This window comes from Penicillium paradoxum, assembly GCF_028828445.1.
Source record: "Penicillium paradoxum strain IBT 22861 chromosome Unknown utg000003l_segment0_segment0, whole genome shotgun sequence".
Taxonomy (NCBI): Eukaryota; Fungi; Ascomycota; class Eurotiomycetes; order Eurotiales; family Aspergillaceae; genus Penicillium; species Penicillium paradoxum.
The window spans coordinates 3297666-3323608 of NW_026643181.1; the positions used below are offsets into that span (position 1 = coordinate 3297666).

The window sequence follows — 25943 nt, forward strand, 5'->3', positions numbered from 1 at the left end:
AATTGGTTTTTTGAAGAAGTTCAAGATTTAGATCCAAGATCGACGCGTTTGTTTGGGACGCGTGCACGTGGCATGTGACATCCGTCATCGACTCCATTTCATCGACATGTACGGAGTAACATACATCATGTACCGTGTGTCCATATGTACGGGTGTGATCGACTATATAAAGGACAAGGGTTCTTTGTATAGTGTGCAATCTAATGACACCGTCTTTTTTTATGTTATATACCCAACCTGTCACGGAGGCCTCCCCGTACCGAGTTGAGCGATGCTACACATGAAAGACTCGACAGAGATATTAGCCTTATTTCTTCTGTCTACTCAATGATCTGCCCATCATGATCACCCCCTCGTTGGAGTGGACTGCATTAGATACAAACCCTATGATCTGAGCATGGCCCTGCCTCCGGAGAAAGAGACGTTAGACCCCGCGGGGGACCATTTAACCAGCGACACACCCAAGAAAAAGCGCTCGAACACCGAATCTGCTGAATATCCCAGAAGACGGGCAACAATAGCTGTAAGCGGCCTCTTATCATATGCTGATGAAAGGTATGGGTTTTAACCTTCTTTTCTTTTTGGCAGTGTCAGATATGCCGGCTACGCAAGACCCGATGCAATGGGGCTCGTCCCAAGTGTCAACTATGCTCAGATTTGAACGCGGAGTGCGTCTATCGAGAGCCGGGCATTAAACTTGACGCCGGGGACAAGCTCATTCTCGACCATTTGGCCAGAATTGAGAGTTTGTTGCATTCAAAGCTATGTCTTTCTGCTACCTCCCCGGCCACCAGCAATGATACAAACAGAGCGGAGTCTGATACTGGACTACCGGCCCATGGAAGATTGTCTGCTGTCGGACTTGGGTCCTGGGTCAACCCACCTATTAGTATCAGCATTTCTACAATGCCCAAGATGCATACTACGCCGGCTTTGCATCTTCTTCAATGGCCTCTGATTCGTGACCTGGTTTCCGGGGGATATGACCCACAGCAACTTCTTCAGTTAGAAATGGCCCGTGAGCCATTACGGCTGACTCCAAATTCAGGATTTGACTTGACAAATGCATCCACCTATGCCCAGGCATTTTTCAATTATGGAAATGTCTGGTATGCCTGCGTGAATCCTTACACCTGGAATCGATACTATCAATCCGCTCTGGCACAGGGGTTTCAGGAAGGGCCCATGAGCTGTCTTGTACTTCTGGTTTTGGCATTAGGAAGCGCCAGCCACAGTGGCAGCATCTCCCTTGTACCACCAGATCGAGAGCCGCCAGGCCTTCCTTACTTTGCCGCTGCATGGAGCTTCTTACCATCGGTAATGATGCGAAACACTGTCATTGCGACGCAGTGCATGGTCATGGCCTCTGCTTACTTATTCTATCTGGTGCGGCCCTTGGAAGCGTGGACGTTACTATCCAACGTGAGTATGAAATTGCAGTTGTTGTTCGGCAGTCCAAATCGAATCCCTAGCCAATGGAGAGAACTAAGTGTGAGGGTATACTGGAACGCCTTGCTGTTTGAAAGTGATCTTCTCGCGGAATTAGATCTTCCCCATTCTGGCATTGTCAACTTTGAGGAGCTAGTGGACCTACCGGGGGGATTTGAGGAAGAAGAGGATGAGGAGGCGGGGGACGAAGAACGTCGAGCGCCTATGTCTTTGCCCCAATGTCAAATCTGGTATTTCCTGGCAGAGATTGCGTTGCGAAGACTCCTCAACCGCGTGAGCCATATCATTTACCAGAAAGATACCACCCACACCCTCGCATCGTTGGGTCCGATTGTCTCTGAGCTTGACTTTCAGCTGTCGCAGTGGTACGACAGTCTTCCCCGGCCCGTTCAGTTCCCTTTGACGCAGGCCCCTCTTTCCAATCCAGCCCAAACAGTACTGAGGCTTCGCTACAATGCATGCCGTACTATCATCTATCGCCCATATATTTTGGCAGTCTTCGAGAACGAACAGGCTGGAGCAGATCAAGGGGTGAAAGAATGTTGCCGGCGATGTCTGGATGCTACAATCCGTCAGCTGGAGCATATCACTAGTCACCGCGAGGGCCATCTTCCATACCTATGGCAAGGTGCCTTGTCAATGGTATCACAGACATTGTTGATCATGGGTGCCACCATGTCTCCTACTCTCTCTATTTTGCTTCCATCTGTGGAACGGGTGGATGCGATCATTGCGGGAGTGGTGAACGAGGTAGAGAGGTATGCACATCTAGCACCCAGTCTAAAATTGTCAGCTGAGATTATCCGAGACGCAGAAAGACGACGGCAGATCTTTTTATCAGCACAGATGTGAATGAAGTAAATGCAACTCATAAAATCATCAAATATCATGGTATCTCTCGTAGAATAATAAAAAAAACAACAACGATTATATACTGTCTAGACCAACACCCACTCGCTACCTCGCTTGATAAACTTGTCGAGCATTAATCCCACATCAGCCAGTGCGAACCGGCAAATATAGAAGCCAAAGAACTCAGCAGCATGCCGCGTGCTGAGTTCCAGACCGACATGTGTTTTAGACGAATGTTTGAGTCCGGGATCCTCAACCTGCTGCGCAATTTGTTCTACATGGGTTAGAAGGGCGGTAAAATATAGATAGAGAAGAACACACCTAGCACCTGTGCAGCATCGAACAGTCGCGCCAATGCCCCCATATAATTTGCGTTGGGCCCAGAGAACTCAAGCTGGGTAACATTTCGCTTCGCAGGCGTTCCATGCAAGGAAGTCATCGGAACAGAGTTGAGGTTAAGGTTGTCTTTGTGACTTTCTCGGGCAGGATTGGCCGCAAGTCCGGAAGTTTTGGCGCGTAATCTTTTCCAAGTCAAGTATTTATTTTCAGGTGGAGCAGATTCATCTGGCATTGAAGCTGGCTTGAACAATGGCATGGAAGCTTGGACACCAACATCACTGCCAAGCTTTTTGGACAGAAGACCTTGAACTTGATCGAGGACAGATTCAAATGACTGCATCTCCTCTAGGACGGCATCTGCATCATATGTATCAACTTGAGCCAATTTTAGCAGTGCGGCAGTCAGAAGATCACAGTTGGAGACTTTGTCTTCGAGAGCCTTCAGTTTGACATTTTTTACACGCCAGACATCCCGAGGAATAAAGAGTTTCTGTGACAAATAACCCCCGTGAGGGTGCGCGAGTGTCTGGTAAAGACATCTCATGAGCCAAAATGGGCGGAGCAGAAAAGACTCCGGACAAGGTTCTAAAGGAGCAGGTCCATTGGCTACTAACGAATTTGGACGACCAAGTTCTGTTGGTGAGTGGATGTTGTTACTAAACATATTTCCACTTAATTCAGGAATAGGTGAAACCGTGACCCCCCTAGTGTCAGGGAATGCACCGCTCCACGGAGTGCTTGGGGATTCTGGACACCTATCGGGGATTTGAATCGGAACAGAGGCGTTCCGGGCTCGAAATGGTTTGGTATGCTTATTCAATCCATCTGGAGCGGAAGGTACTTTGCCCATGGGTCGCGCTGACGGTGGTAAGGGGGGTAAGTCGGTTTCATCTTCATGAGTACGTGTTTTGGAGATGTCGGTGAAAGAGTGTATTGATGGGTTGCGTGGGTACAAACGAGCTCCAAGTTCGTCTTTCGGCAACGGTGGTGGACGGTTGGCCAGTGTCAAGTTTTCTACCGATGCAGAGCGATTGATCTCGATTTTGAGCTGGGTTTGACTGGATAGTCTGCGGGCCCGCACCCCTGGACCCGTGGAAGACGCGAGTGATCTGATAGAGCTAGCGGGAGTGCCTTTCGCGTGGATGATAGGGAAGTCGGATGACGCCGGTAGGGGTGGCAAACCCGAGGATGGAGGGGAAGAGGGCGTGGTATGCCTTGGGTCTACAACATCATCTTCTGCAAGTGGAGACAACCCAGCAGCATTAGATGTGGAGCTTTCCCATGTCCTTGCAGACATGTTACTAGAATCCGATTCTCGAGGAAGTGCCGACTTGGACTGAATGCCAAATTCAAAGTCGTCCATCACGTATCCTTTGGTCATCTCTTCTAGCAAGCGCTCTTCCTCTTCATCGTCCGAATACATGCTGGCGTCTTGTAATTTATGATGCATGTTCATCGCCTCTGCCTCTTGTTCTGCCTCGCGCACTCTTTGTTTTGCTAGTTGAATATTCCTGCGAGCATTTGAAACAATATCATCATTTTCTTCATACTCAAGCACTGGCTCCAGACCTTCGTCATATGCGGCTTCAACGGCTGCATCAAGGGCCGCATCAAATTCAGCCTCAGTATCGCTGAGTCGACGACTTGTTCGGCGACGAAGGTACACCGATGACGCTTTAGAGTTCGCTGACGATGGCGATGAACCAGATTCGTCAATCGTGTCCAACCATGAAGTAGACTCGTTCTCTTCCGTCATAGAGGGTTGATCTTCTAAAGGGGATGGCTTCAAGGAGTGGCGATGGGCTGCTTCAAACTCTTGTGGAATGGGCGAGTTCTGCCCATCAGAATGGAGCAATTCTCCGTATGACTCTTGGCTGAGAGGACGATCCGGAAGAGCCTTGCCGTCGTCCTGTGCGAGAGGAAAGTCCATACGGTGAAGTTCTGTGACCCGAAGCATATAGGTGTCCCGAATTTCTTGGAGTTTGAATTTCTCTTCATCTCCTCCGTTGCTGCGAAGCATGACAAGCTGCAACAAATTGCAGGCGTCAGTGTAGGCTTCCATAGCACCCTCGAAATTGGCAGCATTGTCAAGCAGGACTGCCGTATTGGCTTTTTGAAGTGCCTTTGATAGCATGGCCTTTTGGGTGAGGCCATGTTGTATGGTCGCCGGATCTTCGTCGTTCGGAATGGAACTGGTATGGGCGATATCCGTTCTGGGCTCGGTTGGGTGGAAGTGCTGACTTGAGAATGAAGAACTCTTCCCCGGGAGATCGAATGGCAGACCTGGGGCGGGTCCACGGTTGTACCCCGAGACGGACATTTTCGAGCTTCCTCGACGATGATGCCCCGTGTACTCCGAGGGACTCTTGCTCGATGCCGTAGACTGGGACCAGCGATTCAAGCTGCCTAGCCCTTCCTGAATTGGGCTGGTGGGCCCGAGGCGATCCGGAGACAAATTGGCCACATTCTCTGTAAGTACCTCGAGGCCAGTGGGCATGACCGCGTTTGGTAAAACTCGAGTCCGAGAACTGGGCTGTGATGAGCGGGAAGAAGGTTGGGTTTGTTCCGCAAAGGAGGGATGTCGGAGATAGGAATCGTCGTCCATTGTGTGAATCATTTTTCTAGTATATCGAGTTTGCTAGAGAAACGGGTATCGGCTTGGTTTGTGAGGGGTATCCCTATCTCAATACATCGTAGACTTAAGAGTCGAACCAAGACATATTCCCTAGAACCGATCAGGAACCATGCGCAATGCGGGATGAGGCAAGACTCACTCTTCTCACATCGCAAGAAATGGAAGCGCGGGCCAAAAGGGAGGTCCGTCAGGGGGTCTACACTTCAGGGGCCGGGCGGTGGAGGGGGGAAACAGGACAGACGTGGGGAAAGTAGAAACTTCCAAGATATTGGATATAAGAGAATTTGAAGAAAGGGGGAGGATACAGAAAGCTGTTCAAAACATGTATCAGTCAAGAGTCCCACTGGAGAATTGTAGAGGCCTGAGTCATGTTGACGCTTACAGACGGAGACACCTTTTCCCCCTCACAACATGTATCGGCGTTTCTTTGCCCACGTCAGTTTTTTACGCACTTCAGTTCGCACCATGACTACGATCAATCCTCGAGACCCGAATACTTTGAGTAATTATAACAATTGGCGGTCCACCCATATCACCGCCAATTTCGATATTTTGTTTGACCAGAAGAAGCTGGTGGGCAATGTCATTCATCGATTCAAGTCTATCACCGATGGCGAATCCCAAGAGATCATCCTAGATACCAGCCACCTTGACATTGGCACGGTAAAGGTGAATGGCCAGCCAACCAAGTGGGAGCTTCTTCCACCTCTGGAGCCCTTTGGTGTGCCATTGAAGATCAGCCTTGATAAGGCCGTCGAGCTGAATGGCACCGTCGAGGTTGATGTACGCCATTGACTTTCCCCCCTTCTCTTTCTCCCCATCTCTTCTAACAATGTAGATCGCGGTGAAAACCACCGAAAAATGCACCGCATTGCAATGGCTGACGCCTGCGCAAACCTCAAACAAGAAACATCCATACATGTGTGAGAGCCTCCTTCCATGTGAAGGTTTCCACTGTATTAGCTGACATTTCCTAGTCTCGCAATGTCAGGCAATTCATGCCCGATCTATCTTCCCTTGCCAGGATACTCCAGATGTTAAAAGTACATTTGACTTTAACATCACCTCCCCGCTCCCTGTCATGACCAGCGGTTTGTCGGTTAGCAAGGAGTCAGGATTGTATCGATTCCACCAGTCGGTTCCAATCCCCAGCTACCTCTTTGCCATTGCTAGCGGGTAAGAAAATCTTCCCTCCTCTTTTAGGACTGTGCTCATAAACGCAGTGACGTTGCAGAGGCTCCGATCGGTCCCCGTAGTGTTGTTGCAACCAGCCCCGACAAGCTGGAAGAATGCAAGTGGGAACTCGAGGGAGATACCGAAAACTTCATCACCACCATCGAGGTAAAAGCCTATATTCTAGTTCTTATGACTATCCAAACTGACCTCGCAGAAAATTGTTTATCCTTATGCTTGGGGTGAGTACAATGTTTTGATTTTGCCGCCGAGTTTCCCGTATGGCGGCATGGAGAACCCGATTTTTACTTTTGCAACCCCAAGCATCATCTCCAAGGTATTTTTCCTCGTGTAATTTTCGATCATGGCTAATTTTGTCTAGGACCGCGAGAACATCGATGTGATTGCACACGAGTTGGCCCACAGCTGGAGTGGTAATCTGGTTACGAATGCCTCGTGGGAGCATTTCTGGTTGAATGAAGGCTGGACTGTCTACCTCGAGAGAAGGATTTTGGCTGCCATTCATGGCGAAGCCTATCGTCACTTTTCTGCCATTATTGGTTGGAAGTCTCTAACTGACGCTGTCGACCATTTTGGAGACCAACACGAGTTCACTAAACTTATTGTTGATCTGAAGGGCAAGGACCCCGACGATGCGTTCTCGAGTGTTCCTTATGAGAAGGGCTTCAACTTCTTGTTCTACCTTGAGAATCTTGTTGGAAAGGCAAAGTTTGATAAGTTCATTCCTCACGTATGGGATCCCTTCCCCCTCTCCTCTCAAGAGCCAAGCGGGATATTGACATATTTACACCTACAGTACTTCACAACCTTCAAGTGCAAATCACTCGACTCCTATGAGTTCAAAGCTCTAATTCTGGAGTTCTTCCAGTCAGATGCTGAGGCTTCCCGGCTTCTGGAGCAATTGGATTGGGATAAGTGGTTCTATGCGCCGGGTCTGCCTCCTAAGCCGAGCTTCGACACATCAATGGTGGACGTTGTGTATGATCTTTGCAAGAAATGGAAGTCGCTTCCAGACTCTTCCTTCAAACCTCAAATCAGCGACATTCAGGGCTTGACGGCAAACCAGTTGGTTGTTTTCCTGGAACAAATGCTCTTGGAAAAACCTCTAAGCCCGGAAATCTCAAAGCTCATGGGTGAAGTCTACGGTTTGACTAAGAGTGAGAACATCGAGGTTTCGAACCTTTACTTGCAGGTTGGCATGAAAGCAGAAGATGAAAGTGTCATTGAGCCCACGACCGAGCTGCTAGGCCGCATTGGACGGATGAAGTTTGTGCGACCTTTGTAAGTGCCCCAAATCGCGGAGGCTATTTTTGATTCTGATTGTTTTAGGTACCGCAATCTCCAGAAGATTAATCGCCCTGTTGCACTCGCAACATTCGAGAAGTACAAGGACTTTTACCACCCCATCTGCCGAGGCATGGTGGAAAAGGATCTCTTTAGCAAGAAACACTAGGGTGGGATTTTCTATCAAGGCATGGAAAAGGTGCTCTTTGAGCCAAGATAGGGTTGAAAGATGAACAATTTTTTTTTTATTATTAAGAGTAGTATTGTACATGTAAATGATATAACCACATGGTCATCGCTTGCTCATTTGGCTGCAACAAGATTCTTGTCCATCTCAGAATAATTGAAGATACCGTTGTTCTGGCCATGTATATCAAAAACAAGATCGACCTCGTCCTTCTTGGCTAATTCCGACAAGACCCGGCGCATGTAGGCTACCACCTGAGCAACCTTGGCCCAGTCAATTTCTTGGTTGTCTGGTCCGGTATGACTCCCTTTCCAAAGGTTTCTCCAGATAGCAGCGCCCAGCACCGCGTCACCTTTGGCTAATCCCTCATCATACGCAGCAATGATTCCACGCCATTGAATGAACAAATCCTTCAAGTATTTGTTGCGAATAGTGCGACTACCTAAATCATGATACACATCCATGCGGTGTTCAGCTTCATGCGAAAAGTGATCGATCAGGTGGCGAGAGTAGGTGGTAACGCTGTCGCGATAGGGAAGAGCACGAAGGCGGACTGTCAAGAGGTACATGTGGAGGAGAGTCACCTGGGACCATGTAGAAAATGTTGGCAAGAGACCGAGTTCTAACAGGTTAGCTCAAGTCAAAGGCCAAAGGCCAAATGCCAAATGCGGATGTGCCTCACCTTTATACCACCAACCCTCTCCTACGCCGAGATCTTCCCCAGCTTCAGTTTTTGGGACCTCGACTCCCTTTTGCAACGCTTGGGGGATCTTGTAGTCCGCTTGGCTGGAACAGGCCTCAAACAGCTTCTGTGTCATGCCATATGCAATATAAGTCTCAGCAGCATTTCCAGGTCTCCGGGAAAAGTTCTTGGCCAAGTCGGAGACCTTGCCTTGCGAGTATGATCGGAGGAGGGATGGTTTCGTAGAGGCACAGGTGGTTATTGAGCTAGCATATCTGGAAAGGCATAGCGGAGACACGCGAATGTCACGCACCCATATGGATAGTCGCCTGGATGACATTGTAGAGGGTGTAGGATTTGTGTGAATTGGTCTCCCATGATTGGGGATCTGTATCTTTTCCTGTGTTTGCACTGTTTGCGATGTACATCCGGCAATGCACCTTCTACAATCTACCTTTTGTATGTAGATACGAATAGAACCGATTAACCAGGTAACCAGTTAAGTCTGGATATTTTCATTCAATAATTCTCGTCATCTTGCTCGTGCTTGAAAGTTTTAGGGTTATATCTAGGTAGGTACATGGATAGGCATTTGGTTTGTTGATACAGTAAGGTTTCTAAGGTTGGCTTTCACGTTTGAAGGTCGTCTTTTTCATCTGTAAACAATTGTTCTGCTGTTATTTTATCTTGCTCTCTGGTACTGATGATCCGATTCAATCAGTCTCGCTTTAGATATATGCTGTTCTACAGAGATAGCGTTCTAGAGAGCTAACCGACAAGATGATGGTATACATAAGCTGATTCCCACCCTGGGAATTAGATCTCGAGATTCTTGTAGTCTCAAAATTCCATACATTGAAGGTCATAAGCCGGTTGTTTTTCCGTCCTCCATGCTTTTTTACCTGGCTCCTCTGTTTTTCTGTAATCGAACACTTGATAACTGCGAAGCGGGTTTGCAATTATTGTGAATCAATCCTTAACAAATATAAGTCCTGTCATACGCTCATGATGAATACTTCCAGGGTTGTTGCTCGAACACTACTTCGTGATATTGCCGAAGATTTCATTCGCTATAGAGGTCATCTGTCCTGTAATATGATCCAGTGGTCCCTGGTGCTGATCGATACCTAGGTATCTATAACACCGAAATACATCAAGGGCCGATAGGAGAACGGTAATATCATCCGATAGAACTGTATATATAATCCACAGAGCCTTTACATACAAGGATGTAAAACTAGGTACACTATCAGTGCATTATATGTCATCTATGTATACATTTACGTATATTCCTTGACGACACCACCGCAGTATTGCTTGAACATCCTTTCAACATTAGAAGATAGAAGATTATAGAGGATCTTGAGAATCGATTTAATAAGGAAACATGGCTGAAATCACACAATGTGACAGAATAACAGATGGATTTCACTAACCCAAGTCTTCTGCGAAACGATCAGACAGTATCAAAGCTCACGCTCCGATTGCAGGTCTTCCGGGTTCCCTGCTACGCTCTACCTTGAATTATAGCTCTGTCTCTCGCAGTGTTACCTCTGGCTTTTGACCATGATGTTTCGTACAATACGGAATCGGAGTATATTATTCAATTTGGTGTATATACCTTTGTGGGTATTGGTATTGGGCTATCGGTGCTGTTGCCTCCACTAAAGCCACCAGCTGCCTAGGGTATCAATAGATCGAGCAGGTGACTCATTAGACCTAAAGCCCGTCATAAGGGGCAAGAAAATGTCAAGGTGAATGCTGAGCGGAGTCCTAAACGTATCTCATTAAATATAAATTAGATCTCTAAACCCCTTAACTACCCTAATCAGTCATGCAGCTCTGAAAAGATTGTATCAAAACGAATGACCCAGGGCATAGAACACCTGGAGTGATAAAACCAAGTACCTTATATCCATTTAAGGGGAGAAAAATGGTTGGCCCAGTTTGGGAAACCAAATAGATACGTGCAAAAGACTGTATTCTCGAAATGTGCATCACAAATTGATTTATTTTTGACAAGTAGCTTCTAGAGGGGTTTGGAACCCTCTACCACCACTCGCTCACAACGCTTGTCTACAATTGGGAGAATCTCGGACAGTCGGTTGGGATCTCTCAAGAAAGCCGGAATGTCATCCCTGGTTGCTGCTAGCATCTGGTAATTGTCAGATTGAATATAAATCTCCACACAAATGAGAACGTACCTGTCGAACATTCTCATATTCACACTCTTTAGAGAGATATTCTCGAATGATTTCACCGGTTTCAAAGTCAACGTAGACTCGAGTGTCTCGGATTCGGATCAAAACATGGTCAAGCCTCATGAAAAATCTCGTCAGTAGAAGAAGTCTCCCGGGCATGACTCGAATCTTGCAAGACAACATTGTAATTCCGTTGTCCGCAAGTTCGTCCTCATAAAGAACAACGTCATCGAAAAACAGGATAGGGTCTGGGCGCTTCAATAATTCGATTGGAATGGGCTTCGTCGTGGGTTCGAACGATGGCGCATCAGGATGGAGGGTCCCCTTATAATCGGTGCTATATGACCAGTCGAACGGCTTGACTACCTCTTTAATCCCTTCATGGGTTTTCTCTCTGCATATCATTAGTTGAAATCAGTACAAAGCAAGAAAAGAAAACGTGCCTGCTCTTTTGCCATTCTCTCGAGTACGCGACCTGGAGCATTGATTGACCTGTCTTGTCCACCAAATCCAGGGCATCAAATGCATTAAAATCAAGGCCCCAACCCTTTTCGTGCTCGATCGCAACGTAATTATCACCAAAAATCATCTCCGGGGGTGCGATGCCGAGCTTCTGGGTCATTTCCTCGATCGGGTCGGCTTTAAGAATGGGCAGCTTTTGTGTCGAGATACGGAACCCATTGATGGTAATTGAACGAGGCTTTGCCTCTGAGAGTGTAGTGGCCATGGCAGCAACGAGGACAAGTCAGCTCATGTAAAGTTGGATCTCTCAATGGTTGCGATTGGAGATGGCGATAACCCCGCGAACGGAGAAAGAGGCGGTCCGATAAAATTGTTCAGCAGAATACCTAATCCCTGAAGACCTGGAGGCCGATAGTTAGTGGTCTCTTCTCCTAATTCATGTCACTCGATCTTGATTTGAGATTCTTTTTCCCATCCCTGAATATATATCATCTCGTACGGAGTACTCTGTACTCAGCTCCTTATTACTTTGGCATACATCTGAGAGCGGATAAGGGCCTGGGCGGTGTGTACTTATTACATCAGCAAGACGTTGCTGGGGTGACGCCTTGAATTGTCCAAACACCCTTCTGTTTGTCTCTCTTGGTCTTCTTGACCAACCAAGCTTGTGCATATCATGATTGCACTGGATTAAAGGGACCAAATCACTCGTTATACCTCCTCTGATTGCGTTTTATCCCACCCACTATGGCTAAGACCCTGGAAGCTCGCTTCGAGCATCTGTCCATGAAAGACGAGAAAGATGGAAATCAAATCTACAAGCAAAAGGTACTTGCTCGAATACTGTGAACCCCGAGCCCTGGAGAAATACATTGCTTATCTAAATCAAGGCCCCAATCTCCTCCCAGTCGAATAGTAATTCGAATCGGGCACAATTATTGAAGTTGGCTCTGCAAAACAACAATGAAAACAAGGCAAATGCTATGAACGTTCCTGCCTCGCCAGGTAGAGGATCCCATGGCGCATTGGTGACCCGAAGCACCGACGAAAACGGCGATCAGCGCACAACATCTTCACTCTGCGATCAGCCCACCCCTAAAGAGCTGCACCTAGGAATGTTTGAAATCGGCAAGCCTCTAGGCAAGGGTAAGTTCGGACGGGTTTACCTTGCCAAAGAGCGCTCCTCCGGCTTTGTCTGTGCGCTCAAGGTGCTGCATAAGTCCGAGTTACAACAAGGAGGTGTCCAGAAGCAGGTCAGGCGCGAGATAGAGATACAAAGCAACCTGCGTCACCCCAATGTCCTGAGGCTCTACGGTCACTTCCATGATAGCAAAAGGATCTTCTTGATCCTGGAGTTTGCTGGCCGTGGTGAGCTTTACAAGCATCTTCGCAAAGAGCATCGATTTCCGGAATGGAAGGCTGCACAATATGTCGCACAAATGGCCGCAGCATTGAAATATCTGCACAAAAAGCACGTCATGCACCGTGATATCAAGCCTGAGAACATCCTCGTTGGTATTCATGGGGAGATCAAAATCAGCGATTTTGGCTGGAGTGTTCACGCCCCCAACAACCGACGCCAAACCATGTGTGGAACTCTCGACTACTTGCCCCCAGAGATGCTCAAGCCTGGCTCCCAGGACAACTATTATAGCGAGAAGGTGGATCTGTGGAGCTTGGGTGTCTTGACCTACGAGTTCCTGGTCGGTGAGGCGCCATTTGAGGATACCCCCGTTATGACCCAACGGCGCATTTCTAGAGCAGATATGTCTGTTCCTTCCTTCGTAAGCCCGGAGGCGAAGGACCTTATCAAGAAGGTAAATCTAAAAAGATCCTCTCATATTGTTGTGCCTGACTTACACATCAACTAGCTTCTTGTTCTTGACCCTGCAAAGCGAATTCCGCTCGAGGAGATTCAACGTCATCCTTGGATTGTCAAGCACTGTGTGAAAGATGACCGGAAACGGAGCTCTTCTAAGGATACCAGAGCATGAACATACGTGGTAGTCTTGTATTTTCTTTGATGGTTTGGGTATTATTCCCATGTGTTCTTCTAGCATTTTCAAGGCGCGTTGGGTCTAGGAGTTCCGGAGCGGCACTCATTTGGCGATATTTTGATTTTAATTTTATCCAATTCCTTCCAACATATATATCATTTCCCTCTCTATCTTAGTAAAGGCATGAAATCATACAGGAAGTTCACTGGCTATCAATAACATAGCGTGGCGCCTATGATGCACTACCTACGGAGTACGTACATTGGTAGACTTGATAACTACATGTATGGCTCTACCATTAATTCCTTAACCCTGGAAGACTTAAAGTTAGACTCACTACCCGATTCTATTCTTCTGGAATATAGACAAGATTTGTAGGGCTGGTAGAATTACAATATAGTACATTATATATACAAAAGAGTGGAGTATCATCGGTAAATCTCATCAAATGGGCGCGTGTCCCTGAAACAGCTATCCCAGACTTCATCGACGACCCTTGTGGCATGAGCTTCGTCGTTGCAAGTTGGCCGTGCTCGTACGGAGAGAATCGCCCTTCTTCGGACGCACTCTTGGTGCTGCTGTGTGAGCTTCCACTGCCCTCGTCGGAAGAACTCGCGGGCCCATCTGCACTCGCCGCTGAGCGAACTAGCCCGAATCTAATCGGATTTAGCAGAGAATCAAAAAGAAAGAAAAGATAACGGGGGACATACTTCAGTACAGGCCGCATGACGCAAATTATCGGACCAGTTCACCTTGAACCTGAGGTGGTCAAAAGCATGAACCATTTCGTGGGCCATGGTATCTTCAAGGTGTCCCTGATCCTTCATTTCATTTGCGCAGATCAAAATTCCAAACTCTGGATCGAAGCCACCACCTTTCCGGTCTGTGCAGCGACGACAGTAGATATTATGACTGTGAAGATCGCCTCCTAATTGTTGAATACTTTCACTGAGGAATCGAATCGTAGGACCTGAAATGATTAGTCACTGGACAATAACACCTAGGCAAATGACTCACTATATTGAAGAAGATAATCTCGCTGATCCTCACAGCGCTTACAGTCTGCCTCTTCGTTGCGGGTATCTCGCGCAACACGGAACTGTTCGATTCCTTCGTTGGACATCTTGCCCGTCAGGATGGAATAGATATTGCGGAATTGAGTCCAGGTATCATCACCAGAGACGAATCCCGTAGTATTGGGCTTCTCCTTTGGTGCAGTCGCACCTGCCTGGGAGTCTGTCATGCTTGATGTGGAGTTAATCAGTTTAATCAGTTCTAAAGCGCGATAAAGACCGAGATCCTCCGCAAAGAGCGGTGATATCCGGCAGAATAAGCGGAATTCAACATGGTGACTCTTCCTTGATCAATTGCGACTGTGAACAGGATCTTATTCTCACTTAATTGATAGAGTCATTGATCATGTCAACCTCCGGTCTCACGATTGTGATCAAGCTAGGTGCGAAGATCTATAGCTGACTGCGCTCCGACTACTAATTCCAACAGGGACAAGTTCGATTGTCGACGAGAAGACCCATGAGCCAATCCTCTCAATTTTGACCTTGATTGTGGAGACAGTGACCAAGCTACATAGAGATGGCCACCGAGTCGTTCTTGTATCTTCTGGTGCCATCGGAGTTGGTCTGCGAAGGATGAATGTGGACGAAAGACCAACATACCTACCCCGCATACAAGCCCTCGCCGCAGTCGGCCAATGCCGACTGATGAGTCTTTGGGATAATTTATTCTCGCATCTCCGTGTTCCAGTGGCCCAGATTCTTTTGACAAGAAATGATATTGCCGACGCATGTTTTCCTCTATCCAACTCGATCTCCCCCGCTGACTTTCACAGAGAACCCAATATGTCAATGCACAAAATACATTCGAGCAGTTGTTTGATATGGGAGTGATTCCTGTTGTCAACGAAAACGATACTCTAGCCGTCTCCGTAGGTTTCTCTCCTTTCTTCTCATTTCCAAACATTGTCTAGTCTAACCTAACCTTCATTAAGGAAATCAAATTTGGCGACAACGATACCCTTTCTGCGATTACGGCGGCTATGGTCAAGGCCGATTATTTGTTCCTGATGACCGATGTCGACTGTCTTTATACAGCGAATCCCCGAACAAATCCCGACGCAAGACCCATCGAGGTTGTGTCCGATATCTCTTCTCTCGAAGCCGATGTCTCATCGGCAGGTTCCTCGCTCGGTACCGGAGGCATGAGCACAAAGATTGTCGCTGCAAAGCTTGGAACTAGTGCTGGTGTCACAACGGTCATCACTAAAAGCTCAAAACCCGGCAATGTTCACGAGATTGTGAAGTATCTACAGCATATAGAGAGCGGGAGCTTAGGCTCAACTCCCTCTCCCCCTCTCCATACCCGATTCCTCCGTTCAGATACTCCAATACAATCACGGACGTTCTGGTTGCTTCACGGACTGTACCCGCACGGTACATTATACATTGACCACGGCGCGTACCAGGCACTTTTGAATAATGCCAATCTTCTTCCAGCTGGAGTGGTCGGAGTTGAAGGCCACTTCGGACAGCAGGAATCAGTGCGGTTGGTCGTTGTTGATCGGCCGTCTCCAGATGCCCTGGATGGTGACTTTATCCACCACAGAGAGGAACCCAAGGAGGTTGGCCGGGCGCTGGTCAACTACGGGAGCATTGAAATCACACACATCAAAGGCCATCGCAGCACACAGATTGAGGCACTACTTGGCTATTCCGATAGCGACTATGTTGCGATGCGAGAAAACATCTCGTTCCATCCCGAGGATAATCATACGGCTACGCCCTTAACACCTGCCTTGGAGGAATGGAAGTCGCCTTGATCTGCACTCAGCAATTGATGTAAAAGTGTTTTTAAGCCTTGATATATATGTAGATAAGGGGCTAATGCCACTAAGATCAATCCCTCCACCGGTCCAACCATTTCTGCATTCTTTTGTCCAATGTGGGCGCGGGAGCAGGAGCAGCCTGAGTACAAGTTAGATTGGTAATACTTAGCCATAAATCATCCAACTTACAGTGTTTTCGATGCTGTTCGCCGTCCATGTTGGATAGAGCATGTCTGTATACAGGACGTTTGGCGCACCTAGGTAGGTAGTGGCAATGGCGAACGGGAATGGTGGATATTGAGGACTGGCTGTTCTAGTTGCGATGGTAGTCCCCGCGCTTTTAGGCATCGGGGCGTACTTGATCGAGCCAGTCTGCTCGCCATATGGAACGGTGTGCTGGTCAACCACAGCAACAGCGCCAACAGCGCCACCGACGCCTCCAACGCCAGCAGCAGCCACCTGTCGTTTCAACTCACGATGTGCTTCGCTTGTGACGGTTGGAGTTGGGAACTGCAAGACCATGTCGGTCGAAGAAGCTCGGGTCGTGTTGAAATCAGAATCAATTCCCGCAATATGATTGTCTTGAACAGGCCAGGGAATGGCGATGGCGGGCTTTGGCTGCATCACGTTGATTGCATCTGTTACTCTCCTTGAGAAGGTACCTTTCATGTTGGTCAAGGTGAAATGGGAAGTGAATCCAGACCAATATTCATGAGATCCAGCCTGAACTATCTTCAAGAAGCTTGACACCCGGTCAGTTATGAGGGGCTAATGTAGAAGATGGGTCTTACTATGCATTTGGTTCATTCCCACCGATGCCTTGATCAACTTGAAATGACACCATGTCACCAGGAGCATAGGCGCGATTGGTAATGACTGGCGATAGAGTGTCCTAGATATATGTATGGTTAGCCCTATACCGCAAAGGTTTAACTCTTACCATACATATGAATCGGTAGTCTCATCTCCGGCACAGAGGTAGAAATTATAAGCCGAGTTCGGCTCGCTATCCAAGCTCCAAAGCAGACTGATGACAGCTGCGCCATCAAAACTCAGACTAGAGATCTGAGCATAGGCAGCCGCAAGCAACAGGGGAAGCAATTGGACTCGCATGATGTGATTGTGAAGACAAAGGAAGAGGAATCATCTTGGGGATCAAGGTGAGAAGCCATCCCTTCATAGGTTGAAATGTTGGTATGTGCATTCCTCCCTTGTGTATATGTAGGGATTACTGGGCACACATGGAGATGCTACGATAAGATGGCCCGTGCTATCTCGGGGGCTATCGTGTCCCCGTCAGCCCACACTTTGCAAGTTGACACACAATGTCTTCTCAAGCAAACTGGAATTCAGTCACTGGCATTGCCACACTGTTGTTCGATGGTAATCTGGTCGCCATTGCCATTGCCATCCTCGTCACCTTTGGTGTTCCCATCACACTGCACATCTTCTTCTTCCAAGCTGTAGCATCTCCGCCCTCCAGCAACTTCCTGCTCCTGGGCCCTAGTGGAGCTGGCAAGACTGCGTTTACGTCCTTGGTAAATATTTTGGATTCAGCATGCCTTTCTTCTCTCTTTCTTTCTCTTTATTAATCACCCTACAGCTCGAAGCCAAGTCTTCCCTTGCCTCGAAACAGTCACATAGTACCCACACCTCCCAACAATCAACCCTCGTGACCGTGACTCTGCCACCAACTGTCCCAACTGGTTCGAACCGCTACCGATCTGATAATGATCCCTCCTTGAGGGAAGCTATCCGGAATCCAATCAAGTACCGCGTTAGAGATACTCCCGGTCATGGCAAGCTCCGCGTTTCGCAAGGGATCTCCGAGCTCCAGGCTATGTCCCTGTCAAAGGACATCAAGACAAGGCTGCGCGGTGTGGTTTTCATGATTGATACCGCCGCGTTAGTGGATGAGGCAACGCTCCGTGATACTGCCACTTATCTGCACGACGTTCTTCTTGTTTTGCAAAAGCGCGCAAAGAATGGTTCATCCAGTAAGCGGACTACTGAGATACCCGTTCTAATCGCCGCCAACAAGCAAGATCTCTTCACGGCACTGCCACCGGGCGCGGTGAGAGAGAAGTTGGAGGCAGAGATTGATCGCATTCGCAAGTCGAAGACCAAGGGTCTTCTAGATGCAAGTGCGGATACGAGCTTGGAGGACGAGGAAGAAATATTGGGCAATGATGACCAGGAACCTTTCAGCTTCAAGCTTCTGGAACATGAGGTAGGTGTCAAAGTTGAGGTGATTGGCGGTGCTGTCAAGGGTGACTTGCAGGAGGAATTCGGATCCGGAGTGCGCCGTTGGGAGGAGTGGGTTGGTATGTGTCTGTGATTGTCGGGGGGTTTTTTTTTTTTTTGCCTTCTGCCACGAAAAATGTACATAGATGGACCATGTATACATATTCTCTCAATGAGAAAGGTGCTGGGTGACTATAACTTCTCTATCGGTAGTGATCCCGTGCCGATCAGCGATTTTACGTATACAAGATGTCAAATTTCATGTCCTCAGCTCATAATCAGTATAGAGTACTGGTCTACTCCGTACTCTACACAGATCTAATGATGCTCTGTCGGTGTCGCGACATGCCGTTCTCACCGACAAGCTTCCATTGACCAATGACAATGTTTCTAGACCTTTGGGAGGCTTTATGTATTTCACCGGATATTCTCTATATTAAATTATGTATCACATTCAACGCCATCTTTTGCGCTGCACGATCCCGTTACAATCCCCACAATGTGTTGAATTCCACCGAAGGAGCTTTCATGCCAACGCAAGAGAAACGCCTATCCCACAATATCAAATGTTCAGGAATGTTGAACCCCTTTACCCAACAATGTCTCGCGCGAATGCAATTCAGAAATTAGATATTTTAGGCCTTGTTTGCCTTGGACTGGTGCAGCATCCAAGTGAGCAGGTCCACCTTGGTGACAACAGCCAAAGGCTTCATTGCACCATTTGCATCCTTCTCAGTCACAACCGCAGCACTGTTCCACTCGAAGAAACGGTTTAGGACGCTAAGGGGGGTATCCATGGTGATCTCAATAAAGCCACGGCTCCGAGTCTGAGGCTTGAGGGAATCAAGGCCCTTGGACAGATCACGGGGGTCGGTAACGACCTCGGAGATCTTGGAGAAGTCAAACATGACCTCTGAAACGGGACTCTGGCCTGAAGCCCGACCGTGTGTCAGTCGGCTGAGAACATTGCCCAGCGTGACGAGACCGACAAGCTTGCGCCCGGAGGGGGCCAGAACGGGAAGCTGATCAAAGCCTCTATCGCGCATGACCTCGATGGCATTTTCGCAAGGAGCGTTGGCGGTAACAGTGGTGATGGGCTTCAAGCGCAAGGCACTAACCTTAGCATTGGCTAGAGGGTCAGACTCGGGCTGCGTTTGAATGGTCGATGCAACGGCGGGAGGCGACGGGAGCAGATCGTTGGCTGCGAGCCAATCATCATCGGCGAACTGCGAGAGAGAAAAAGATCAGTCACCTGGAATACAGAATATTAGTAAAAGGGATCTTACCTTGGAGAGATAACTTCTGATGCTATCGGGGAGAACCACAACGACAACATCGTCCTTGGAGAACTTGTTGGCCTCATTAGCCTTGACCAGAGCTGCAACGGCACTGCCACTGCTACCACCGACCAACAGGCCCTCTTCGGCAATCAGACGGCGGGAGTACTTGAAAGACTCCTTGTCCTCAGTCTTGATCCATTGATCCACTGCCTCTCGGTCCAGAACGTCGGGAATGAAATCATATCCAATACCCTCAACCTTATAAGGCTCATTGGCACGGGATTCATTGAGGGAACTAGGCAGAGCCAAAATAGATCCAAAGGGATCGGCGGCGATCACTTTAATATCAGGGTTGTGCTTTCGGAGACCACGGGCAAGACCAGTAATAGTACCACCGGTTCCAGCGCCAGCCACGATAGCGTTGATCTGGCCCTTGGTCTGGGTCCAGATCTCCTCGGCAGTACCAAGCTCATGTGCCAATGGGTTGTTCACATTTTCGTATTGGTCCAAGATGTGAGCGTTGGGCAATTCCTTCTGGAGGCGTCTAGCCACGCCGATGTGAGACTCGGGGGAGTCGAAGGCGGCCTCATTGGGTGTTCGGATGATAGTGGCATTCAAGGCACGCAGGACAGCGACCTTTTCGGCGGACATCTTCTCCGGTAGAGTGATGATGGTCTTGTAGCCTGAGCAAAAGATCAGCATAGATCGGACAACTATCAAGAAGAAAAAAGAGACATACCTTTGACGGCACCAACCAGTGCTAGACCAATACCACTGAGGGCCAGTTAGCACCCTATGCTCTGGAGGATGAGGTGGGGGGGTAAAACCTACGTGTTGCCACTAGTGGGCTCGATGAGGGTATCACCAGGCTTGATGCGGCCAGATCGCTCAGCCTCTTCAATCATGCGCAAGGCAATGCGATCCTTGACACTGCCGCCGGCATTGAAGTACTCCAACTTGGCGTAGACGGTGGCATCGATTCCAAGGCTGCGGGGCAAGCGATTCAGACGAACAAGGGGTGTATTGCCGATTTGCTGGGTGATAGTGTCCAAGGTGACTGGCGGGACACCGGGGGTAGTAGTGGAAGCCATGATTGGAGATATGTAGGGTGAAATGCAAAGGAAGTTTTGAGGTTTTTGAAGATTTCGCCATCCGACTTTTTGCGCCCCGCCCGACGATAACCGGATTTCCCTTGTGGGCCCATCAGATCTATACTACGGAGTACGGATCACACTTCTCTGTACACATTCAGATTGCATGGGTTGCATGGGTTGCATGGGTTGCATACATATGTATGTGGCATATATACACAGCTGAAGATCGGTTGAAACGGGCGCGACCAGTCTCAATCACCGCCACAGGTCGGACATCAATTCGAACCTGATTGGTCATTCTACACACCAACATGGAGGCATCTCCTACTTCGAGGACGGAGTACGAAGTACGCAGTACGGAGTACATACATGGAGGTATGGGCATACTGAGGTACCTAACCTCTTCTGACCTCACTACCAACCCTCATCTCCTGTCAACGATTGACCTGAATCACCGCTTAGGACGATCTCTACCCACCCACAGTGGTTGATTGGCCAATGCTGTCTTTAAGCATGTTGACCGCGATCAAGATCAACAAGCTCCATACAGTCTGTTACACATCCAAAGCAGAAAATCACGCTTAATTACGAACCTTCTGTGAAGCCAAGGCCGTGGCTGTGCAGTAAATGGCATTCTCCACAATTGGCGTTTCATCCCTGAGAAACCAAGCATGATACAATACGGAGTACGGAGTACTCCGTAATTGAAGGCCACTTGCAAGTACTCCAGATGGAGTACTCCATACAACCCGTCCTTATTTTCCCGCAACATGGGGGGAAATTGTGATGCGCCAGGGATTGCTCCGTGTTATGTACTCAGGATGGAATACTCCGTACCAGAGGTCGATCTTCACGGGAAAAGCATCAACACATGGCTGAATGCGCCAAGACCGCCTGGCTCAGATAGATGCTCCATCGCTGATCCAAATTGAACGAGGTTTGATTGGTTCTGTCAAGTGCCAACGCACCGTTGTTTTTATTGCCTCCTATTGTGCTTGGACGGAGTATACTCTTGTCAGTCCCCTGCTCTTTTCTTTTCTTTTCTTCTCAACTGCACCTCCAAATCCTTGTCCAATTCTGCAGTCTTTTGGTATTTCCGTTTGGTTCCTTGTTCTTTCTTTCATATTTCTCTCTAACATTCCTTTGACGCTTATTTCAAATTCGACTTTTTTGTTTTTTTTTTTTTTGGCTGCTTCTTCACTGTCTACCTCGCGTGTACAACGCGTACTCGCCCGATTTTCTGCCTCATCTGTTCATAACCATTGGGATGGCCTCAATCAGATCGACAGGTTCCCAGAACGCTGACCTCCGTCTCCGTGGAAATGATCAGTTGAGAACGGTCCAGGAAAAGCGTTCGCAAAACCCGATATTGCCTATTAACTCCACCACTTCCAAACGAGCATGGGCTATCTTCCGCGTGGACACGGCCGGGGAGAGCGGTCGAACTGGCATTCATCCGTGGAATCTGCTCAAGGTATGCTTCAGGAGTGTCTGCACGCTGTCGATGGTCGTGAATATCCTCTGGCCGTTTGTTCCCGCTGCAATTGTTATGCATTTTGCGCGACCCGATCTGCATGTCTGGATTTTCAGTCTCAACTATGTTGCGATGGTCCCCTCGGCAAACCTGCTTGGATTTGCCGGGGGAGAGCTAGCCAAAAAATTACCAAAGATGATAGGCATCTTGGTTGAAACAACCCTGGGCGCCGTAGTGGAACTAGTGCTGTTTATGGTTTTGTTGCATAACCACGACGAGGCTAGGCATAGAAATCTTATTCCTGTCATCCAGGCCGCTATTCTCGGTTCCATACTGGCAAATCTGCTGCTGTGCTTGGGTATGTGTTTCTTTGTTGGCGGTATCAGGCGTTCAGAGCAGACATTCCACGAAGCCGTCAGTGAAGTTGGCACAGGGCTGCTCCTTGTCGCGGGATTCGGTCTTTTGATTCCTAGTGCATTCTACTCTGCACTGCGCGGAAGCGTCAACGAAGAGTTTACCCTGGCGATGTTGGGCGAATACGCCTTAACTATTAGCCGCGCCACTGCGGTGATTCTTTTAGTGGCATTTTTCATGTGAGTGAACCGATTTTTCCTGATTCTATTTGTCCTCATTTGACTTTTAGGGTGACTAACATCTGCGATAGATACCTTTTCTTCAACCTACACAGCCATAACTCGATTTTTGACGACATTCTAGAGAAAGATGAGCATCACGATGAGGATCGACATGAAGAGGCTGCGAGAGCGAAACTCACAATGCTAGAATGTTTCTTGGTCATTGCGATTGCCCTGGCCTGCGTCTGTATGTCCGCCGTCTTCCTGGTCCAAGAGATTGAATACATTGTGGAGCGCGGTGTTTCGGACAATTTCCTTGGTTTGATTCTCGTTCCGCTGGTTGAAAAGGCCGCCGAGCACCTCACAGCCATCGACGAAGCCTGGGACAACCAAATCAACTTTGCGCTCTTCCACTGCTTGGCCCCTTCGATTCAGACCGCATTGCTGAACGCCCCACTCACTGTCATTGTTGGTTGGGGTATGGGCAAGGAAATGAGCTTGAATTTCGAGATCTTCATGGTTGTTCTGCTTGTGCTAGCGATTCTGGTTGTTGGAAACTTCTTGCGTGATGGCAAGTCCAATTATCTTGAAGGTGCTCTTTGTGTGTTGGTATATTTCATCGTAGCTGTTTGCACTTGGTACTACCCCGAAGTGCACACGGCGTCCACAAATCAGTCTTGAAATAGTCAGTCCTTTTTTGTTTGAGGTCTTTTTTGGGCGTATTTGAGAAGTATCATATTGTATATCACTGATCTCGCTGAGTAAATTTCGAGATGGGGCTGACATGGATCATAAATGGGAGTAGCCTTGAACATCCGACGAGTCCAACGACGCCACATAAGACGAAACGATGGGTTACAAAGGAGATTGAGAGCGCAACGCTTCATTCATCAGCATCTGCGCATCAACACGCAGCTCAAAATCGACCAGGAAACAAAAGCTAATCTCAAGTTTTGATAATTCCTGGTCACTAACTCCACCAACTTTGGCAACTCGGCTATGAGGGTAGCTCAAGTCCTCCAGAGCCTTTGAAGCAACCCATATACCAGCAAGCACCAGCCTATGCATGTTTTTCGGCAACACTCGGAGCACATTTTCAATCAATGTCATCTTGGATATGTACACGCTAGCTGCGAGATAGACCGCCGTAGACATAGGGCAGTACCTATGTAAACGAAGCAGATACTCCTCTAAGGGGACCGGGGGGATTTTCTTCGATAAGAACTTCTTCGACAAGATAGCCATCTGGATCGCTTCCTCTGTTGCCCTGGTGGAGTCAACAGGATCATTCGGATCCTGAACATGCAATCCGACAGTTTTCAGCTCGAGGTGGTCCTCGCTAGGAGTAACATCATCTAGAGGCGAGGAAATTTGGGCTACCTCATCCGTGCTGGCAGGCTCCTGCGCAAAGAAAGCACCGAGTCGCTCGATATTTAGGCAAAGCAGCTGTAATGCAGCCTCGGGCGAAATGTCAAACACAGCGGGGATCTGCGGCGAATCAGGATCGTTGGCGGGCTGGTCGCGGGCGAGGTCCAGCGACGAGCCGAGTTTCCGCATGGTTGATGTGGAGTTTGCGTGGGAATTTGGGTCTTGGGACACGGACATGGTCGCGGTTTGTGTCACAGCGGCCATCGTGCGCGTGTGGGGGGTTTTCACTGCCACACGCAGACGCGGTCTGGGTGGGCAAATATGTGCGAAAGAGCGCACCTGGACCTTGAGGTGAATGGTGGCTCCCCAGCTAGATATCTCATTTTCCAACGAGTGGTTTCTTGCCTCTGTTGGGACTTGGTTGGGCTCGCGTTGTGGCGGATCTCAGATTCGATCACGGGGCTTGTTTGGAAGCGATACGCCCGTTTGTCGTTGGTGTCAGAGTCAGAACGTATGAGGCCCTGGTCATTTAATTGAGGGGAAACCAGGAAAGCAAATCGAAGAAATCAAGGAGCCAAAGGCCTGGACTCTGTGGAGATGTCTGCAGGTCCCAAGGGCCCGGGGGCGAAGATAAGTTGTTACCACCTGATCTTATGATCTCCGCGTTATACTCCGTATACAGACAACGTACGCAATTGTGATGTTGTCACTTATATTTTCAAAGATCTATCAGAGATACTTCTATTCTAAGCTATTCTAATCTATTTCTAGTGAAAGTTCCAAATCTCTTAAATCTGCGGTATCAAATTGCGAAACACAATGGGCTTTGTGCTTTGACAGTTTATTCATAGTATCCCCGCCGAATCCCGCTCTGGAGGACACGCTGAGCCGAGTCCGACATTGCAGAGAGTCCATCCCGAACTATTCTGGGCCCCGTCTGGTAATGGGTTTGATCTTCCCTCCTTCGGTTACTCTGTGAAGGAGCTGGGTCACGTTCTGGTCGCGAGGTAGCCCGCGTGGGACGTCGATATTCATACCCAACGTTGGTGCTATCACGAGTGTATGCATCTCTTGATTGATATATCTGGGATCGTCCTGGGTTGTAGCTATAGACCGATCTCCTTCTTTCAAAGGTCTCGATTGGTGTGTCGTTGTCAGACCCCGGGCAAGTAAATCCTTGGTACGCAGGACGATGCCTGCTTCGAGGAGCCTGCTCTTCTATGTGAGTTTGACTGACCCGTCTTCCTATTCGACGAGGGGTTCGTTCGTTAACGGGAGAGAGTGGGCGGGCCCTTCTTTCCCGAGACTGTGTTGAGGTATCGAATCGAACCTGCTTGCTTCGGCCATGTCGTGGCTCTCGGGTCTCAATATCCACCCGTGGCTCGGTACACCGGCGGGGAGGCGACTGCGACCGTCTGGTGTGACTGCATGGCTCTCGCAGCATAACTCCTCGAACCGGAGATGGTGTTTCAGAAGACCGATACCGGGAACGGGATCGTTGTTGAGCATGCTGGGTCTGATAGTGTGGCGCTCGCGTCTCATAAGCCGGGGCCGGTGATCTTGGACGGAGATCAAATCGCTCCCTAGCATATCTCGAGGCCATTTCCCACTCGAGAGGAGGGTCAACTACAAAGAGCCCAGACAGCGGCTCATGGGTTGACGATCTGCGTCCGGTGCTATGCCTTGTGGGCGTTGATCCCTTCCTTCTCCATGAGGGGAACGAGGGCGTCGACCTCATTTCTGTGGATTCGAATGGGCCTCTTTCGAAGAAATATCTGTTTGGT

The 25943-nt window shown here is 48.6% G+C and overlaps 14 protein-coding genes across 14 annotated transcripts; 6 read left to right on the top strand and 8 right to left on the bottom strand.

Annotated features, from left to right (window-relative positions):
• Positions 1–397: 397 nt before the first annotated feature.
• On the top strand, positions 398–2301 carry N7457_003095 (Zn(II)2Cys6 transcription factor; the record flags this gene model as incomplete). The annotated part of the gene is made up of 2 exons (XM_057174141.1): positions 398–523; positions 589–2301. 2 exons carry the CDS (start codon positions 398–400, stop codon positions 2299–2301), a joined length of 1839 nt encoding a protein of 612 aa, XP_057034292.1.
• An 86-nt stretch (positions 2302–2387) lies between these two features.
• On the bottom strand, positions 2388–5257 carry N7457_003096 (uncharacterized protein; the record flags this gene model as incomplete). The annotated part of the gene is made up of 2 exons (XM_057174142.1): positions 2388–2575; positions 2623–5257. The coding sequence occupies 2 exons, from the start codon at positions 5255–5257 to the stop codon at positions 2388–2390; spliced, it is 2823 nt and encodes a 940-aa protein (XP_057034293.1).
• A 429-nt stretch (positions 5258–5686) lies between these two features.
• N7457_003097 (bifunctional aminopeptidase/epoxide hydrolase) lies at positions 5687–7922 on the top strand (the record flags this gene model as incomplete). Its single annotated transcript, XM_057174143.1, has 7 exons — positions 5687–6058; positions 6114–6231; positions 6253–6451; positions 6499–6616; positions 6666–6785; positions 6831–7750; positions 7799–7922. The coding sequence occupies 7 exons, from the start codon at positions 5687–5689 to the stop codon at positions 7920–7922; spliced, it is 1971 nt and encodes a 656-aa protein (XP_057034294.1).
• A 134-nt stretch (positions 7923–8056) lies between these two features.
• On the bottom strand, positions 8057–8962 carry N7457_003098 (uncharacterized protein; the record flags this gene model as incomplete). The annotated part of the gene is made up of 2 exons (XM_057174144.1): positions 8057–8562; positions 8623–8962. 2 exons carry the CDS (start codon positions 8960–8962, stop codon positions 8057–8059), a joined length of 846 nt encoding a protein of 281 aa, XP_057034295.1.
• Positions 8963–10651: 1689 nt separating this feature from the next.
• N7457_003099 (TIP41 family protein) lies at positions 10652–11550 on the bottom strand (the record flags this gene model as incomplete). The annotated part of the gene is made up of 3 exons (XM_057174145.1): positions 10652–10777; positions 10827–11213; positions 11263–11550. The coding sequence occupies 3 exons, from the start codon at positions 11548–11550 to the stop codon at positions 10652–10654; spliced, it is 801 nt and encodes a 266-aa protein (XP_057034296.1).
• A 482-nt stretch (positions 11551–12032) lies between these two features.
• N7457_003100 (aurora family serine/threonine-protein kinase) lies at positions 12033–13279 on the top strand (the record flags this gene model as incomplete). Its single annotated transcript, XM_057174146.1, has 3 exons — positions 12033–12113; positions 12176–13102; positions 13157–13279. The coding sequence occupies 3 exons, from the start codon at positions 12033–12035 to the stop codon at positions 13277–13279; spliced, it is 1131 nt and encodes a 376-aa protein (XP_057034297.1).
• Positions 13280–13710: 431 nt separating this feature from the next.
• Positions 13711–14639, bottom strand: N7457_003101 (mitochondrial inner membrane protease ATP23; the record flags this gene model as incomplete). Its single annotated transcript, XM_057174147.1, has 3 exons — positions 13711–13938; positions 13993–14252; positions 14300–14639. Coding segments are annotated over 3 exons (828 nt in total), but the record flags the coding sequence as incomplete, so codon positions are not given.
• A 62-nt stretch (positions 14640–14701) lies between these two features.
• N7457_003102 (glutamate 5-kinase) lies at positions 14702–16118 on the top strand (the record flags this gene model as incomplete). The annotated part of the gene is made up of 4 exons (XM_057174148.1): positions 14702–14738; positions 14786–15084; positions 15132–15227; positions 15291–16118. 4 exons carry the CDS (start codon positions 14702–14704, stop codon positions 16116–16118), a joined length of 1260 nt encoding a protein of 419 aa, XP_057034299.1.
• A 76-nt stretch (positions 16119–16194) lies between these two features.
• Positions 16195–17237, bottom strand: N7457_003103 (putative beta-1,6-glucan biosynthesis protein (Knh1); the record flags this gene model as incomplete). The annotated part of the gene is made up of 4 exons (XM_057174149.1): positions 16195–16263; positions 16314–16866; positions 16916–17016; positions 17070–17237. The coding sequence occupies 4 exons, from the start codon at positions 17235–17237 to the stop codon at positions 16195–16197; spliced, it is 891 nt and encodes a 296-aa protein (XP_057034300.1).
• Positions 17238–17449: 212 nt separating this feature from the next.
• N7457_003104 (signal recognition particle receptor subunit beta) lies at positions 17450–18462 on the top strand (the record flags this gene model as incomplete). Its single annotated transcript, XM_057174150.1, has 2 exons — positions 17450–17662; positions 17728–18462. The coding sequence occupies 2 exons, from the start codon at positions 17450–17452 to the stop codon at positions 18460–18462; spliced, it is 948 nt and encodes a 315-aa protein (XP_057034301.1).
• A 541-nt stretch (positions 18463–19003) lies between these two features.
• On the bottom strand, positions 19004–20739 carry N7457_003105 (cystathionine beta-synthase CYS4; the record flags this gene model as incomplete). Its single annotated transcript, XM_057174151.1, has 4 exons — positions 19004–19594; positions 19655–20331; positions 20388–20422; positions 20480–20739. 4 exons carry the CDS (start codon positions 20737–20739, stop codon positions 19004–19006), a joined length of 1563 nt encoding a protein of 520 aa, XP_057034302.1.
• A 1270-nt stretch (positions 20740–22009) lies between these two features.
• Positions 22010–23472, top strand: N7457_003106 (hydrogen/calcium exchanger domain-containing protein; the record flags this gene model as incomplete). Its single annotated transcript, XM_057174152.1, has 2 exons — positions 22010–22809; positions 22881–23472. 2 exons carry the CDS (start codon positions 22010–22012, stop codon positions 23470–23472), a joined length of 1392 nt encoding a protein of 463 aa, XP_057034303.1.
• Positions 23473–23646: 174 nt separating this feature from the next.
• On the bottom strand, positions 23647–24423 carry N7457_003107 (putative cyclin-dependent protein kinase complex component; the record flags this gene model as incomplete). The annotated part of the gene is made up of 1 exon (XM_057174153.1): positions 23647–24423. The coding sequence occupies one exon, from the start codon at positions 24421–24423 to the stop codon at positions 23647–23649; it is 777 nt and encodes a 258-aa protein (XP_057034304.1).
• Positions 24424–25404: 981 nt separating this feature from the next.
• N7457_003108 (uncharacterized protein) lies at positions 25405–25668 on the bottom strand (the record flags this gene model as incomplete). Its single annotated transcript, XM_057174154.1, has 1 exon — positions 25405–25668. The coding sequence occupies one exon, from the start codon at positions 25666–25668 to the stop codon at positions 25405–25407; it is 264 nt and encodes an 87-aa protein (XP_057034305.1).
• Positions 25669–25943: the final 275 nt, after the last annotated feature.